This window comes from Orussus abietinus, unplaced genomic scaffold (genome assembly GCF_000612105.2).
Source record: "Orussus abietinus isolate OABI.00-Male unplaced genomic scaffold, Oabi_2.0 scaffold24, whole genome shotgun sequence".
In the NCBI taxonomy this organism is placed as follows: domain Eukaryota; kingdom Metazoa; phylum Arthropoda; class Insecta; order Hymenoptera; family Orussidae; genus Orussus; species Orussus abietinus.
In genome coordinates this window covers 1151282-1168219 of record NW_019394437.1, presented here as the reverse complement: position 1 = coordinate 1168219, position 16938 = coordinate 1151282, and the positions used below count along the sequence as shown (strand labels likewise).

Below are 16938 nucleotides of genomic sequence, written 5' to 3'. Positions count from 1 at the left end.
AATCGTGTATTTCGTTCCGCTCCATTCGATGTTACATTGCATTCTTATCACTTCAGGGTAATCCAATTGGTCGGCGAGAAGAGTCGATGCGTTCTCCAAGACTTCCAATGTGCAGCTTGTTCGCTTCCATCCGAATCTCCATGTAGTCCCAATACGGTATCCGTGAGGGCCGTTAATATCTGATAACTCGAGGCGCCGACGGAAAGGGGACAGCTCCCAAGGCTTGGAGGTGAGAGAAAGGGTGCGTCAGGGGCGGGGTTGCCACCCTTTCGGACAAGAAAGTTGAAAAGCGTGGATCCTAGTCGGCCGGTCTGGGCAGGAGGGTGAGCCAATCGATATCAGTGGTGTGGGAAGGAAGGTGGTTCGCGGCCGCGAGAAAGAGAGGTCGAGATGGGGCGGCTGTGGGTGGACGAAGACGCGAGACCCTCGGATGCTGGCCAGAGTGGCGCCGCTATGCCGGGCGTCGCGCTGTCCCACGAGCCACCCCTGGTCCACTCTCCTAACCTTGCTCTCCCTCCCGGCAGCGCTCCTTCCCTGATCCCCGGAATGTCGTCCAACCCCTGATTCTCTCACCTAACCCCTCGTGTCGCTAACCGCCAGCGGACCTCCGAAGTCCTAGTCAACCTTCTCTTTCCTCTGGAACCTCCAATGGCCGCGGTAAATGGGGGTGGTCGAACTTGTCGCGGCGGTGCCGATCGCGTGGCGCCATCTGACAAAGCACCCCGGAAGTTGTTAGCAACTTTGGAAATTCACAACAGTCAATTGGAATCTCCTTGGTAACATTGGCCGTTGATAAAACAGATTCGTAACTTATGGGGTAACTAATTACCTTCTCTGCTCGAGAGCGCTGACTTTGAATTACTTCAATTATCAAGGTTATTTGTTCCAATTTCTAAATATAATGTGATGTTAAGCGTAGAACGGTTGATCACAATTTAAGGAAAGTTGCGGTTATTTTTCGAATCATTTATATTTGAGCAGTCCAATGTCGAGATCAGTCCAGGGAAATTAAAATTAAGTGAATCCCATTTTTATATCATAGTATTTAGCTTAAGGCTAGTCCAGAGGCAGTATTTCAGCTCGTGGCAGATAAACATTCTTCATTCGTGCTTTGAAATCAATAAATAACGTATATACAAGTGCTTTTGTCGTCGGTTTCTTCGGGCGAAGAGTCATTTTTCATTATGCAGCTAGCGATGCTCGGACAGTGGCGTTCCACTGTGGTGATTGTCGGTTATTCTTTATCATTTCTAAGCTCGTTCACTTCGGAAGCGTCATAGCATCGCACCGGTTAATATTGTCTACTGAATATGCGAGTATCGATGTGAAAATAAGTTAGGCGAGTATTATTTTGGCAAAGATATCCGGCAGAATTATTTACGGAACTCGGGGATGACCCGGATTATCCTTCGATGTAATAGAACGTCCTAATACAGCATAATGGCTGCGGCTGTCTTCTCTTCTAGAGCAGGTATTGGCTCGAGTTGGTCGTCTCTGTCTTTTCCAGATCCCCAACCGACCAATGCGATGCTAATCAAGTGGACTACGGCGGCACCGACAACGAGCCTGAAAATAATTTCGCGTTAAAAATTTACTTGAAACAGATAAAACGTGCCATGCAAGGGACCTTACCAAAACGAGTAACCAAGTTCAGCCGAGCCTTCGCTCGTCCACATATTGTCAATGTCCTCTTTTGGTAATACATTAGTATACAACTTTGTATAGTATTGTGCCAACCAAGTCCCGGTGCTCGTAATGCACAGCAGTACTGTAAAAATGATTTGTATTACAAATTTTATCAGGAAATATATTCCACGTCGTTTCCTAATGGCGGCTTTTTTCACTCACGTGCAATGAGGTTCATTAGATAGATTCCCGGTACGGCGAAAATCTTCGTTCTTGGACTCGTAGCTGTATTAAGTACCGCCAAAAGAGCCGCAAGTGCAGCAGCAACAAGAGCTGCGAAAGTCATAACTAAAGTACCGATCCAAAGACTCCAGGACATGACCGTTGGATCTTCTCTGATCATCTTGACCACTGAAAGTGCAATTTACATATCCTTAGTGATATCGGATCAACACAGTAATTATCGCTATTAATTGAGATACAAAGAAGAGGCTCATGGCTTTTTCTTTTTTTTTTAATCGTGGGAAGGTAAAATATTTTTTACCAGACACGTGGTAAGTCCTCCATCCGTAAGCAACGTTTAGCTCTTTCTTCCCTTGCAATAATCCTAGCTGCACTCTTCCAGCACTTTCCTGGGGATTTGGGGTTCTCCATGGTCGAGCCTCCACCCAGTGTTGAGTGACAAGGGCAGCACAGACCAGACCTCCTCCCAAGAGAGACAAAAAGAACGTCGCAAAAATGGTCCCTCGACGAAACATCGACGTCATTCTCGGTTGCCGAAGAGACGCACCGTTTTGAGGAAAACTCGTAGGAGCTGCAGATATACCAAAGAAAGTCAGTTACATCAGTAGCCCAAAATTAGAGGAACGTCGTAAACAGAGGATCACTGTAGCAAGATGAAATCATTGTGTATGCCGCGCAGCGGTCACATTATATCGTTGTCCCTCTTCCATACAATTGAAATTCTGTGCACCGCCTTGAGTGCAACGATTATAGCAATTACATAACGGACATGTCGAAGCGCTATTTGAAAAAGTAAAAGCGATGGAATGATTATAAGCCGTAAAAGGAGTGACAGCGCACGCGTAACATTTGCGCTTCTCATGTACGTGTTTCATGTTCATATTACGCTAAAGATGTACCGAACACTTTGTCATCCAGGCACGTTCCATCTCCATTGCGACCTCCCCGACCGTTGCACTATTAATAGCATCGTTCATTGAATTCATTTTACTTTCATTTAACGGAGCCTATTACGCCAAGACGTTCCTCATACTCGAACAATTTTAAAGAATATAAAAAAAAGAAGAATGTAGTCATGTCTCCCTTATCTCTGGCTCGTTAGAGGCAATAAGAATTCCTGGTTCGAAGGCTGCTAGGAGTCCTTGCGAGAGTCCTTTCACTTCCATTTCAGCATATCACGGAAGATATTTAGAGATATATCTGCAGCTTCTGGAAAGACAATGCGTTATTTTCCTATTACCTGGTCCTTGCGTCTCCACGAAGTGCACTTGGTTCAGGCTCTTGGAGAACTCCCCTTGCTTGACTTTCTGGGAAAATTCCGCCGAGCTGAGCCTTTTGGAGAACTTGACCCGACCGTTGCTCCTCGATTTGCCGACCTTTTGTAAGGACGAGGGTCGCTTCGGCCTCCTCGCGAAAGTGTACGGTATCGTGTACGGCTGGGCTACATAGAAGTAAATCGGCCGGTAGTCTTCTCGTAGCTGACGCACGCAGCCGCCATTCGTGGCGCAGCCGTTGTAGATGCTGGGCGGCCCGTTGCTGTACGCGTACGAATTTAAGTAATAGATGCCGCAATGGTTCGCCGTCTTTCGGTAATTCCCTTCCACGGTTCGGCAAGACTGGTGACCGGGAAGCTCTTCGTCGCTCCCGGCACCGTGAATCGCTCGATCCTGATCTTTGTCCTTATCTTCCGGCGCCGTTACCTTTCTCAACTCGAGACTCGTTCTTCCTATTTCAGTTCGGTCCCAACATCCTGGGATACTTTTTAGTTCGTTGCAAAAAGAGTATCAGCTGAAATTTTAAGGAACAATTATGAGGATATGTAAAGATCGTTAGTTATTGGGTTGATATTTTGCTACCGATTGGTGCATCCCCACTCACGTGTTAATCTTCTTCAATAAGCGATTGTCGCAGCCATTCTCCCTGTGGATTCTGCGGTGTCGTTTTTGGCGTAACATTAAATCCGCTTTCACCCTATAATTATTAACGCGATTCTGAGTCACTTAAACACAATCCCGGACTTCCGGATCAACGGCTAAACGACCCTCGCCATTACGTGACGCTTTTGCGTCCCTTTTACTACCGCCTCGGCCATTCTATTCCTGGACTTCTTTTTGAAAGTTCCTTTCAACTCCGGATATAAATTAACACCGCGACTAGAAGGACCAACTAACAACCAGACACTGAATCGAACACGCGAGATCGGTTACGCAGGAGCTCTTTCGAAAGGGCAGAAACGTATTCCGGGTGATTAAATTGCAATTGCGATTCGGTTACACCGTCCGTCCCCGTATCGGCTCCAGGAATCCCATTGACCAACGCGTTTTACCCCGTCAGCTCATCTGGAACTCTGCGAGTAGGTGTCCCCGTTCTCCAATGACCGGGAAGGAGGAAGCATCGGGTCGGATCCCCGCAAGCGCATTCCTCAGCAGACATCAGGAATCTCATGTTCGCCGCCGAGAACCATGGTCCACGAGTCGAGAGGAAGAGGACGCAGGATGAGTCTCGAAAACGGGGGACGAAAGTAGTACGGCGTTCCCGGATTCGGACGCTTCGGCCCCCTTACCGATCGCCGAAGAGAACCAGCCCACGATCTCGTTTCTCGGTCCGAAGGTCCATTCCTGCGGATAATTAATATATCGCTTCGTTATGATTAATGCCGGAATTTCAGCTAAGAGTCGTGGCTGATTTCGCGTTACCGCTTAGATCGGAGATCGACTCTCGGCCCCCACTAATTGTACACTCGACAGGGCACCGTTAACGCCGTTTCTTTTCAGACAGGAAATTCCGTACGTACGGTATCTCCCGAGACTCCTCCGAGGCTCCGAGGTAACTGAGCGGACCCGAAGCTGGATGAATAATCGGCCTCAGGTCGAGCCAGCTTTTTCTACGATCTTTCACCTGCCGAGAAGGGGGCAGCACCTGCCGTTACCGAGGTACGCCGGTGTGCAGGTAACGCCGGGATCCGTTAGCTTTCAGGGACCAGGTATGCTTGGCAACCTGGAAATTCAAAACTTTTGGCGTGCGCAATTAGAACCTATTAATGTTACTTCTCATAGAATGTTCTTTAAGGAACTTACTAAATTGTAGGGGATTCTTGTAAAGTATACCTCAGCACGTCTTTATCGAGAAGTGTTTTTGAATTGATTCGTTATTGTACGTTATTTCAAATCGCTCGTTTCCAGGTAATCGTGCAGGTGATTTCAACGGCCACTCCAGTGTTAATATCTGGGAAAAGGGGAATGAATTATACTTGCTACTCTGTTGCTCGGATATGTAGGAGTAAAAGGAGACTCTTGATTCTCGCTTAGGAGGTGTAATGTAATTATATTCGTATTTTGTTCGTTAAAAATACGTTGTATGTCGGGCTTCACCTGCCGGGAAGGGACGCAACGCTTGCTACGATGATAACGCAGCGACCTGTTTTTTATTTGCTGCGCTTGATAACACAGTGATCTTTGTTTTTCATTATCTTAACTTTTAGCTGGCCGTTAAATGGCGCCACGAAAAATGTGTTTAATTCCATGTGTCGCCGTAGGGGGCCAGCGCGAAATAATCAGTTCTTTTAAAATAGCGCCTTATTTAAAATTCGATATCGGCAGACGAGTTGCGTCATTTATATCTTGCGACAAGCTTTCATCGTAATGTATTTAATAGATATTTATTTTATCAACAAATGGGGGGCAGAAACGGTGAAAGCTAACGTACGAAACCAGAGGGCAGCACAGGATGCGATCTCACGATCCTGCCCGTAAGCAATCTCCCAACTTATCTCTGTATGTGGGAGTTTAAATACCTCCAGATGTTTTATCGAAGCTTCACGTGCAATTCACACAATGGCATGTACCAAAGAATTCAGAATCTGAATTCTTTGCATGTACTAAGAAGCATGTATGTATATACTCGTTCTAACTGGATATGGCTCGTGTATGAGGACGTTTATGTACATACATATGTACTTAATGATTGCAAAAACATGTGAGGCACTTTCATACTCAGGAAGAATGAAGTCCACCGAATAGTCAGACATCAGTGTCTACTATGACATCCGAAAGGAAATATCGTAAAGAGGTTATCCTAATGCTGGTACTTAACAGATAGCATACTGGCGATAATCAGACATTGTATAAATTGACGCCTTGCAATCTTCTTTATCGCACAAATTATACAATCCTACAATGATCAGGTAGTAAAATTTCTTATGGTTCACGAATGCCATTTTCCTTGACTCTTGGACGTTCGATTAATAACTTTAGATATGTCAGATCTTTGTTTCAAGAATGAAAGTACAGTTAATCGGCACTAGAGACTAGTCAAAGAAATCTATCGGTTTCCGAGAACTATATATCCTTGACAGTTATGTAAGTTTTTTTTATATTGTGTGCAAGTGTATCGAATCATGGGAGAGGAGAATTTGTAGTCTCGCTCTATGTGCCTCAGCTGGAAACTTACTGTGCTTATAAAGCCTGATTTTCTTGTAGAATCCTAGTGGAGACTGGTGGAATATTATCCAGAACACAGTTTTGATCATTCTTTTGTTAACATGAACATAATGGAGAAGCAAACGGACCCGTTATGGCAGCTTCGTGTCGAAAGGCCTTTATATGAACAAGAGGTGCTAAATCAGACTTATCACTATGAGAAACCAAAAACCTCTTGTAAGTACAATTTTAAATTATATTTCAGTAAGCAAACACTCTTGGTATAATGAGATTTTTAATTTATATTTCAATAGTATCGAAGTATATTCATGCCTGCTTTAAGTCGGAGCATTGTTGGAGCTGTATCTTACATTCAGTACCAGCTCTAAACTGGCTGCGCAAATACAAATGGCACGAGGATTTTGTTAATGACGTCATTTCGGGCATTACGGTTGCTATAATGCATATACCCCAGGGTATGGCGTATGCTTTCCTTGGAAACCTACCTCCTGTTGTTGGTATATACATGGCATTCTTTCCTGTTCTCGTCTACTGTTTACTAGGAACCTCTAAGCATGTCTCTATGGGTAAGAATTGAATGTACAGAATTTTCTTAAAATATCTACATAACATATTTAATTATTTTTAGGGACATTCGCTCTTGTGTGTCTGATGACTGGGAAAGTCGTAACTGCGTATGCTACTCCTCAGGGAAAGATTCATGATCTCACAAATGGTACAAACTCGGCAATCGATACTAATACTGGTGAATACATGGAGGTGTACACTGCGATACAGGTTGCCACAGCTGTAACATTATTAGTTGGCATTTATCAGGTGAGTTTGTGAATCGTATATGAAGAGACAATTGACATTGGATTACCAGTATTCTGTTCCTTTATTTGCAGCTCGGAATGTATACCTTTCGACTAGGAATTATCAGTACTCTACTCAGTGAAACTTTGGTCAACGGTTTCACTACGGCAGCAGCAATATACGTTCTCACATCGCAATTAAAGGACATTCTCGGTTTAAAGATACCAAAGCAAAGGGGACTGTTCAGCCTTATTTTTGTACGTGTGCATTGAAGAGTTACGTGCCGAGGAGTTAGTTCTTCTCATTTTAATTTACCATTACATCGTTGTACTTTCCTTCCTCCCAGGCTTGTCTAGAAAAATGTTTTAAATGGACTCGTCTACCTGAAACTATTTAGTTTATCCCATTCTTAATATCAAACGATTCAAGAATAATTATTTTCCAGACGGTTGGCGATATATTTAGAGAACTTCCAAACACAAATGCTGCCGCTGCCATTACTTCCACAGTTTCGATTACCATTCTGACACTTAACAATGAAGTTTTAAAGGTATTGTTATGTTATCGGAAGTGATCTAAAATTGTTAACACCGTGCATCATACAATTTTTCTTTTAAATTTGACACAGTACTTAATTCATTTTAGCCGTGGGCCAGCAAGAAATGTAGTTTCCCAATACCCATTGAATTGATTGCGGTCGTCACAGGTACATTAATTTCTAATTATTGCAGTCTTCAAAGTACCTATGGAATCCAAACTGTTGGTGATATTCCAACAGGGTGAGTAAATAAAATGCTTAGGTACATCAACTAAAACTGAGTCTGGAATTTTTTTCGTAGACTGCCTTTACCGGAGTTGCCATCTCTGCGACTGGTATCAGTCATCGCGATCGATTGCATTTCCATCACTATGGTGTCGTACACGATAACTATATCGATGGCATTAATATTCGCCCAGAAACTTCATTACGAAATCGATTCAAACCAAGAACTACTGGCCATGGTAAGTTGGTCATTTAATTCCCTTGAATTAAGCTATCTTCTGTTTCCTTCAACCTTTTGTATTAATTAATTAATCCAGGGCACCAGCAACATCGTAGGATCTTTCTTTTCGTGTATGCCAGTGTCGGCGTCACTTAGCAGATCCTTAATCCAACAAACAGTAGGTGGAAAGACTCAGCTGGCTAGTATAGTATCTTGCTTGATACTTTTAGTGATCCTGATGTGGATCGGGCCATTTTTCGAGCCTCTGCCAAGATGTGTGCTAGCATCCATCATTGTAGTAAGTATTTGAAGAATATTTATCGTCTAATTCAACCTAAAGTTGAATCACTGGTTAATGACAAAGACGTCAGGAATATAAATTTATTCTCGTCTAGGTAGCCCTTAAAGGAATGTTCCTCCAAGCTAAGGAGTTGATCAAGTTTTGGGCACTGAGCAAATACGATGCAACAGTCTGGCTAGTCACTGTTTTCAGCGTGGTGTTCCTGAGCATCGACATCGGGCTCCTGGCAGGTCTGGTCACTTCACTCGGAAGTATTTTAATTCAGAGCATCAAGCCCTACACGTGTCTCCTTGGACACGTCCCTAACACCGACCTCTACCTAGACCTGCTTCGATACAAAGGAGTGAGTTTGCCAATAGAGAAACAATTTCATTCCGGTCTCCTCTCGGAGGGAATTCTCGTCCTTTCAAATCCTATATCGATATCTTTCTCTGATCTGCTTTCCCCAATTTTGTGAACAGACAACTGAGCTTTGCGGCATGAAGATCGTACGTTACTGCGGCACCCTCAATTTTGCCAACAGTAGTTACTTCAAGTCGGAGATGTTCAAGCTAGTGGGGGTGGTGCCACGGAAATTAATGAAACGTAGGCTAAAAATGGCGAAGATGTCTCTTCCGTTAGATCAGCAGGAACAAGAGGAGAAGGAGTCCGTCCGATGCATAATACTAGACCTTAGCGGCCTCAACTTCATCGACCCAAGTGGAGTTAGGGTTTTACACGGCGTCGCGACGGAGTTCAATAAAATCGAGGTGCCGATATACATTGCAGGTTGTCCCGGGCCAGTCTTCGAGTGCATGCAAAAATGTAGTTTGTACGAGAACTACAAGCCGGAGCTGAAACTCTTTGCAGCGGTGCACGACGCGGTATCGTTCTCCCAACACGAGTTGTTCTCCAAATGATTAAGCAACATGTTTTGGAGCATAATGGACAGCAGTTTACAGGATCAACTCATACCCATCGGAGTTCCTCTTTTGCAATAAGCGACTCAAAGTTAATATGTATAAACAAAAATTGGAACATGTACCAAGTTAGCCCGATTGGTACTTATATTTTGTACGAATTTATCTGACAAAGACTCGTACCAGGGTATAGTTAGTACTCTAGTAATTCGATTTTTCTACGAGGTTTTCACGTACACAAGCATGTTTTAATATCAACGTGATTATTACACGTGGCGATAGAGTTGCAGACGCTAGTTGAATCGAAACTCTGGTATGAATTTATGTAAGTACTTATGACTTTTACAGTCCACGAGTACTTTAAACGTACTTCAAGGTGCATAGAATGTTACTGCCATTCGTCAACGTTAGCAGAGGGTTACCGTGTAATTGATCCATCTCGCGTAGATTACCCTATTGTATTTGTAGATTCATAACACGGCTGTGTATAGTTACCAACGTAGCGCAATTAAAAAATGGAGAAACAATGCATCGACGTCTTCGTTATTGCACATCCGACCATCGTGCCAGCCAAGAGAAACCGAAATAGAAAGTTCGGCACACGTGACTCGGTTCTTGAGAAAATAAAAGCGTCCCTCGCGTAACGTTTTTCGTCCGTTTATTTCGGTTATCATTCTATTTACAGAGCGTCGATCAGCGACGCCGGCTCGTCGAGAGCGATAAGTCCGATCGGGACGAATCGGCGAGGACTCGTCAATTAACTTGAATCTGCAACTTCGGGATTACCTTCCTAAGCGATCCGGCCGATCGGCAATCAATGCCGAGCGTGAGCATCATGAATAGTAATGGTCGGAAATAAATATTTCGCGATAGAAGACGAACTGGGAGGTCGGGCAACGACGTCGGCCGTTCCGAATATGAGAGAACTGTTTGCGAAGGTAATCGAATCGTTCTAATTTGTCTTTCTAGCTCCGAATCCTCCCCGGGACGGGCGGAGGCGTCGGGACACCCGGGGATGCTCGGTGCAGTTTTAGGCGACGCCGTACTTCTTCTTCAGGGACTCGGGCATCTCCGGTGGTGGCGGACGCGGCATGCGAAGCCAGACCTTTACCGCGTCGTAGATGAACCATTGAGCGGCAGTCAACGTACCGATCATCACGATCCTGGGCGCGAGACCCTTCCACACTCCAGCGAAGCCGAGCTTCCTGAGGACGTCACCGGCCGTAGCACTCTTGTCTTGGTTTAGCTTGGATACCACCTGAATGAACAAAATTAATTAGCTACGAGTCAGAGTTGTTACCGCAACGCTTCGTCAAGGATTTAAGGATTCCCTTGAGACGGTATTAGCTGTCGAGATTATGTCACGTCTTCTGTTGACAGGCCGAGGTTTCGCAAATATTACGACTTACGTCATCAGGGCTTTCAGGTATTTTCTGGGCACTTACCGAATCGGCAGGATGGGACACGACAGCGCAGAAAACGCCAGCGATGTAACCAGCAGCAAATGTCACTACCAGCTGTTCACCCTTCGTACAATCCTGTCGAGGCTTAGGCACGACGTACTTGTACAGCAGCTCGAGGGTACGCTCGAAACAGGCGAACTTCATCATCGTGTACGGGATTTGTCGCAGCCATAGTGGCACCAGACCCTTGTAGAACCCACCGAGTCCCTCATCGGCGAACATCTTGGGCAGCGCCTCGCGCAAGGTATTCGCGTAGCCTGGCATCGTTTGAATCCTAACCTGAAAAAATAAAGAGAGAGGTTTTACACGATGGTTCTATATAAGATTTTTACAAACAAGACTCGGGAAGGTAAACTGCTCTCCGTATAGGATTGAGGTTTTAAAGTGATTCGGTTAAGGGAATTATCAAAGTGCTATCGCAACGTCGACGATTGCTTAATAGGAACGTACTTTTTGGTCAGGAACGAAGAAAGGAGAATCTCGAGGCGAAGGGAAATGTATTTAGATTTTTCAATCCTCTCACGAGACATCAATAACATTACCCGAACGTTCTTCATGTCTGTGAAATTAACGCATTTGTATTCGTTTGCTATGGAAGAAATAAGTAGCTCGTCGTATCTAGCGATAAATAATCCCTCTACCGTTTGACTCGACAGGAAGGTAATTATAGTTTTAGTTGAATTAATTATTAATTTCGCCGATTGGCACAGTACCTTGGCAGCTTCAAATGGTGCGAGACCAATGTCAGCGAAGAATTCCGCAGATGCAGAGGAGACTAGGTAAAGGGAAGTTCTGTACTCATAGGAGACTTCTTCACCAGCGAGAGCCGAGTAGTAGACCTTGAATACTTCGTACAGCCCAAACTTGAACATGCCCTGGATGGAATATCCAAAGAAGGTCGGGGCCCAGCCTCTAACCAATCCCTTGGTTCCATCTTCAGCCAGTGTCACCTATAAATGCATGGAAACACAGAATAAATTATACACATTTAATTTGAATAAATTTCAAATCAATGGGCAAAAGAGTAAAAAAAACTTACGCGGAAACCATTGACCACTGATTTGTACTTTGCAGAATCTACTTGAATACGGCACTTGACCAAGTCCAATGGCGTCACCATGGTATGGGTGATACCACAGGAAAGGATGCCACCGAGACCGCATAGCAGGAAATAATGGTTTGACCCAAACTCGCAGCTATCTGCAACAGAAAGCCAAATCATAGAATAAAAACAGATCATTGTGGCTTCTCCACTGTCATAATCTTTTAAAAACAGAACACCTTGAATCTGTCCTTGCGTTGCTTGATAATGACCTAGATATATACCTAATGTCGCAAAACGCTTGTGCAAAAACTGGTCAGTGTAGCAGAAATTGATTTTTTTCAGGCCGGAAGCTCCACAGAAGTGCTCAATGAGATTCAAAGACAAATCGAGCCGATTCGCCAACAATTGTAAATAATTATGGAAGATGTATAATTATGTTCCTTTGCATTGCATAAATGTGCAGAACCGGAAGCGGACGCGTCTTGTGACCGCACGTGACATCGAGGAATTCTCGAAGTCAAGGAACGCCAGTGTCAAGTAGTCGGAGGACAATTATATCTGAGGTACGACCCGTGGTTGGCACAGAGTCAAGGTTCTGCCTATTGATAAACAGCGCCAAGACCTTGTCCCAAATCAGTAATACCTTACACATTTGGACCCATTCCATCGGACAATCGATCACCCTGACAAACGATTGCTGATTCTGTCCTTTTTTTTATTAAAAAAAAGAAAGATTTATATAAATTACTCTAACGGATTAAAAGAATGCAGATGCAAATTGGGTAATTTTAAAAAAAAAAAAAAAAATTAATCAAACTGAAACATGACATTAAAATCTATTTAATATAATTTCTGGGACGAGCTTCTCACAAGTAGCGCTGCGTCTCGTCGAGTTAAAAATTATCCGGAGTTGACCATCTTCAGAAATTCATCCTGCAAGCCTCGTGGCAAGGCCACTAACAAGATGGCCGCCATTATGCAACCGCTGTCACCTCGCAAACTTCCTAAACCCCTAGCCGTCACAAGGTGTGAGAAACACTGTCAAACCTCGTTACATAAAACCCTCAATTCGACCAGATTAAGCCATGATTAAAAACCCATGAACCAATAACTTCGACTTTCGCCATATAGACCGGCGATCGATACCCGCACCCGGTGCGCCCCGAACCGCGTTGAGTCAGTTACATAATTTAACGGCAACCTCACCACATAACAAAAATCCCCCAATAAAAGATAGCCGACAAAACCCTAAAAAAACAGTGTAACAATTATACAGAAGGCAGAAATTCTCTCTACTTCCAGAAAATCCTGCAAGATCCGACTCCACACCCTTCAATGGCCGACATTTCTTTGAGGAACCATTTCGACCACTGGAGAAAAGTGACCCATGAATGAAACCACGATCTTTACGGGAAGAATGCTTTTAAAAAATGCCGAAACGAGGCTAACCTTACTTTCGACTCGGGCCAAGGAAATCTAAGAGGAATGGCTCGACAATTGAATGAATAAGTTCGTTATAAATGGGTGGAGATTTTTTAGGGTTATGAGAACTCACCACCGGAGGCGACGGAAGCGGCTGCGATGGTGCGATCCTTGACGAGCGCCTGGGTGTCTTGATGACCCTGACATTCGGCGGTCATAAACGGCGTACCAAACGGCGACTTCTTGGCGACTTCCAGCATGGACGACCACATCTTGCCTGAGGAGAACTGGGACTGGGTCTCTGCAAAAGATTCCTCGTCAGTCCCGGGTGTCGGAAGGCTAATCGAATTACCGTACGCGATACGACACCGACCCTTTGGTGACACGACACTCGCCTCCGCGCCGTCGAAAGAGAGTGGAAAACGGACGGGCGAGCTGCTTCCTCGAACAGGGTTGAACAGGGCCGGGTTACTACAAATGTCTAGAAAGGTGGAGGGCGTTCCGTTTCGATGCCACTCCGACACGGGTACAAGGAATACTGAGACTGACAACTGCAACGCTCGGGATATAGCTTTGAAGAAAGTTCCCCGGCCTACCCACAGATGGCAACCTAATAGGACGCGCGCAACTGAGTTCATAATGAAATTTAAAATATCGTAACTCTCGCTTCTCATTTTAACGGTAAAAAGTTCTATCCGTTCGGCTCGATATAACTTCTACAACACTTTAAAATTACGTTTATTTAGTTCCACACTATACATTAATCTGCAACATATTAATACTACATTTTAACACGTTATGTACTCTGATAAACACACTTACTTAAATTGGACCGAGCGTTGGATAGAAAAAATTATGTACTAGATTGATGTCCAACTTAATAGGGGTTTATTCACAAGTGATTTGAAATCTTATTTATAAAAAGAAAACGTAACAAAAGGGATATCCTATGACGTATCACTTTCTACTTTGAAATACCTGTTCGGTTCACTCTAGGGCAACACTTAAAGCGATGAAAGATTCTATCAATTTTCTCATAGAAATACTTCTATAATCATTCGTAGAGCATTGGCTAAATGCTCGATGTGACAACTCATCGATCGGGTTATTCATATACAGTCGTTGGGAATAGATTAGGAAATATCATACCCTTTCTACATCTATGTTCCACCGATAATGTGATATTACTGTCTTACATACGAAAGTATGCAAAAATGCAAATCTGTTTAATGTGAGAATTAGAACTCTGAGGAGGGTTGGAAGTCCTCGCCGTTATTACCATTATAATTCTTATCCTTATTCAACTTTTTGAAACATAGTGCCTTACGCACCAAACCGTAGAATGCTGCAGGTTTCAGATCTTCCTCCACTGCGGTAAAACGCCATCCCATATGTATATTGCAGCCCTGACAATTAACCACGATCCAGGCATATCTGGAAAGTTTAACGTTTTTAAAACTGGACGTAATCGGTAAAAAATTTTATTTAAATGAAAATCTGTGACGATACCCTGGGAACCAACTGAACTCTGTTGAAGGAGGATACCCATCAAAATTCAGGCCCTCTGCTGTGTATAATGTAACAGTATCAAAAATACGTCCAACGGGGTTGCAATAGGTATTCTGTGTCCCTTCTTTACTCATGGGGAACATGTCAGTACGTTTTCCAATGAAGCGATTGCAATGAGAGCATACGAGTACTTTATCCTGCAAGTAATTCTTCTTAATTTTTAGGAATCATGACTTCTTACATGGAGCCCTCACTTTGTTCTTGGATTATCTACATTCTTTTTAATAGTATCTAATTATTACTATGAGTACAGTTCTTACGTTAATCAAATACTTTATCTCTTTTTGCAGTCTAGGTATTGCACTGTTATAGCTCAATAGCGCAAGCTTTTCGTTATCATCGAGTACAAGATTTTGGGCAACCCAGAAGGATAATTCCATGGGATCCGATGGTATATTGATACCCCCTGTAAAAAATATCAGTTACATAAGAACGATTACTTTGAAAATTCTATGACAAATTATCATCGTCGAAAATAACTGATATATAATTTACTTTTCTGAATGAAGTGAAGATATCTCCTAATTTTTGTAGAGAGCCTCTTGGCATCATATTGTCTATATACCCAGGCAGGGAAAGGAGTCATGGCTGCTTCGGTTCTTTCTAATTTATTTCTTAGTTTGGCTTCTTTTTCATTTGTTGGATCTACTCGTAAGTGGTCTAATGATACTAAACGTTCGTCAAAATTTGCTGGTCCAAGTGTTTCTTCTGGTAATATTTTCACGTATGCCGTTTTACTACCTCCCTGAATTAAATATTAGTAAAATAGATGAAATAGTAAAAAATGTTTGCAAGTTACCGATTCTTGATGAAAACATTACAGACTATTAAGAAGTAAACAGTACATTAAATAAACGAACCTGCGAATTAACTTTCAGAATTTTAAAACGCTGTCTGCCTTTCGCTTTAATTTGAAATCTTTGAGCCTCACTTGCTATCGTATATTGGTATATTTCCGCAGTTGTACCAATTGATACAGGTTCGTTCATACGTAAGCAGCAAACTCCAAAAGTTCGATTGCCTAGAATACACTTTTGTAGCATGTTGAAAGTTTCGACATCGGACACAGTCATCGGTAAAGTTTGTCCAGGGAATAAAACTACCGAATGTTGTAACAGCAGAGGTAAAACGTTAACTCCATTATCCAAGATAGTCCGTCCCCGTAGATCTTCTAAATCATTACCTAAATACTATGCAAAGAAGTAAAGGAATTACAATTTTCAAACGAATTTGAGTTACGTCCTATCCGAGTATAAGGAATGGAAAGAAAATCTCATTCCTAACGCTCTAATTTGAGAAACAATGTGATTCTTAGTTTATTCTATTTACCGAATGAGAAGTAGGAAGGGTTAAATCAAACGTGCTGTCTACTGGTTCCTCATCTGCATCGGCATTCAATTCCGAATATACCCCTGCTGCATCTTGCCCTGTGGAACCGAAGAGAGCTGATAAAACATTTTCTTTAAAAATTTCTACGGTAACAATTAGATTAAAACAAACCTACTAAAAAAAAATACGGAACTGTGTCGTAAACCAACGAACGTAATCACATAATCACCGCGTTAACACAGAGCATGCCCACAGTAGCTGACGACATGGAATGCATATAAAACATCCGTATATTTTCATAACATTGTCCAAAAACATTCAGTGTAGGCACTTGATAAATACAGAACAAAACATAACCTGTAGGAAAGTGAAAGGACAACATGCGTCGATTCCAGGTGGAATATCGTAATACCTGAGCAATTCGTTTCCTGGGAGTCATGGGAATCTTCATCGCTTTCAACAAAGTCGCTCATATTCCACGAAATCCTAATCTGAAAACTGTTAACCGGACCTACATTCGCAGAAACGTCACCGAACGACACAAGAGCATTAAGTTAATTCAATCAGAGAGGAGAAAAGCGCTGATTCTCCAGCCAATTGCGTCGCCGGAAGAGTACCCGTGCTGCTTCGCATTTGTTTATAAGCAGTTTATCATCTTCCGTGCACATAGTTCTTACTACATAAGATAGGCATTGATAAAATAAAATATGAATACAGCGTGATTTAATGTGTTAAACACCAGAAGGAGAAATTTAATCATAATTAAATTATAGTTTTCAGCTAGTTCACTGATCGGTGTTATCCTTGGGGGATAAGATTATCCT

General features: G+C 43.0%; 4 protein-coding genes across 6 annotated transcripts; 1 reads left to right on the top strand and 3 right to left on the bottom strand.

Moving 5' to 3' along the window:
* Positions 1-1029: 1029 nt before the first annotated feature.
* Positions 1030-4752, bottom strand: LOC105701632. Of its 2 annotated transcripts, none has more exons than XM_012428532.1 (8): positions 4664-4752; positions 4196-4487; positions 3748-3840; positions 3110-3657; positions 2171-2440; positions 1849-2037; positions 1633-1768; positions 1030-1566 (listed from the first exon to the last, which is right to left on the bottom strand). In XM_012428532.1, exons 5-8 carry the CDS (start codon positions 2391-2393, stop codon positions 1428-1430), a joined length of 687 nt encoding a protein of 228 aa, XP_012283955.1. In that variant the 5' UTR covers positions 2394-2440; positions 3110-3657; positions 3748-3840; positions 4196-4487; positions 4664-4752; the 3' UTR covers positions 1030-1427. The 2 variants fall into 2 exon arrangements, with proteins under 2 accessions (XP_012283955.1, XP_012283953.1); XM_012428530.1 differs by having other exon boundaries at positions 4566-4678.
* Positions 4753-5791: 1039 nt separating this feature from the next.
* Positions 5792-9817, top strand: LOC105701802 (solute carrier family 26 member 6). 2 transcript variants are annotated; one of them, XM_012428877.1, is made up of 12 exons: positions 5792-6052; positions 6132-6227; positions 6348-6524; positions 6602-6874; positions 6937-7124; positions 7196-7360; positions 7549-7653; positions 7749-7882; positions 7943-8105; positions 8184-8384; positions 8482-8730; positions 8849-9817. In XM_012428877.1, exons 3-12 carry the CDS (start codon positions 6410-6412, stop codon positions 9284-9286), a joined length of 2031 nt encoding a protein of 676 aa, XP_012284300.1. In that variant the 5' UTR covers positions 5792-6052; positions 6132-6227; positions 6348-6409; the 3' UTR covers positions 9287-9817. The 2 variants fall into 2 exon arrangements, with proteins under 2 accessions (XP_012284300.1, XP_012284299.1); XM_012428876.2 differs by lacking the exon at positions 6132-6227.
* Positions 9818-9927: 110 nt separating this feature from the next.
* LOC105701803 (phosphate carrier protein, mitochondrial) lies at positions 9928-14432 on the bottom strand. The gene is made up of 6 exons (XM_012428878.2): positions 13590-14432; positions 13350-13517; positions 11789-11949; positions 11463-11699; positions 10732-11028; positions 9928-10544 (listed from the first exon to the last, which is right to left on the bottom strand). Exons 1-6 carry the CDS (start codon positions 13888-13890, stop codon positions 10317-10319), a joined length of 1392 nt encoding a protein of 463 aa, XP_012284301.1. The 5' UTR covers positions 13891-14432; the 3' UTR covers positions 9928-10316.
* Positions 14088-16697, bottom strand: LOC105701804 (protein cereblon). Its single transcript, XM_012428880.2, has 7 exons — positions 16527-16697; positions 16115-16212; positions 15646-15975; positions 15281-15530; positions 15046-15191; positions 14726-14922; positions 14088-14650 (listed from the first exon to the last, which is right to left on the bottom strand). The coding sequence occupies exons 1-7, from the start codon at positions 16585-16587 to the stop codon at positions 14455-14457; spliced, it is 1278 nt and encodes a 425-aa protein (XP_012284303.1). The 5' UTR covers positions 16588-16697; the 3' UTR covers positions 14088-14454.
* Positions 16698-16938: the final 241 nt, after the last annotated feature.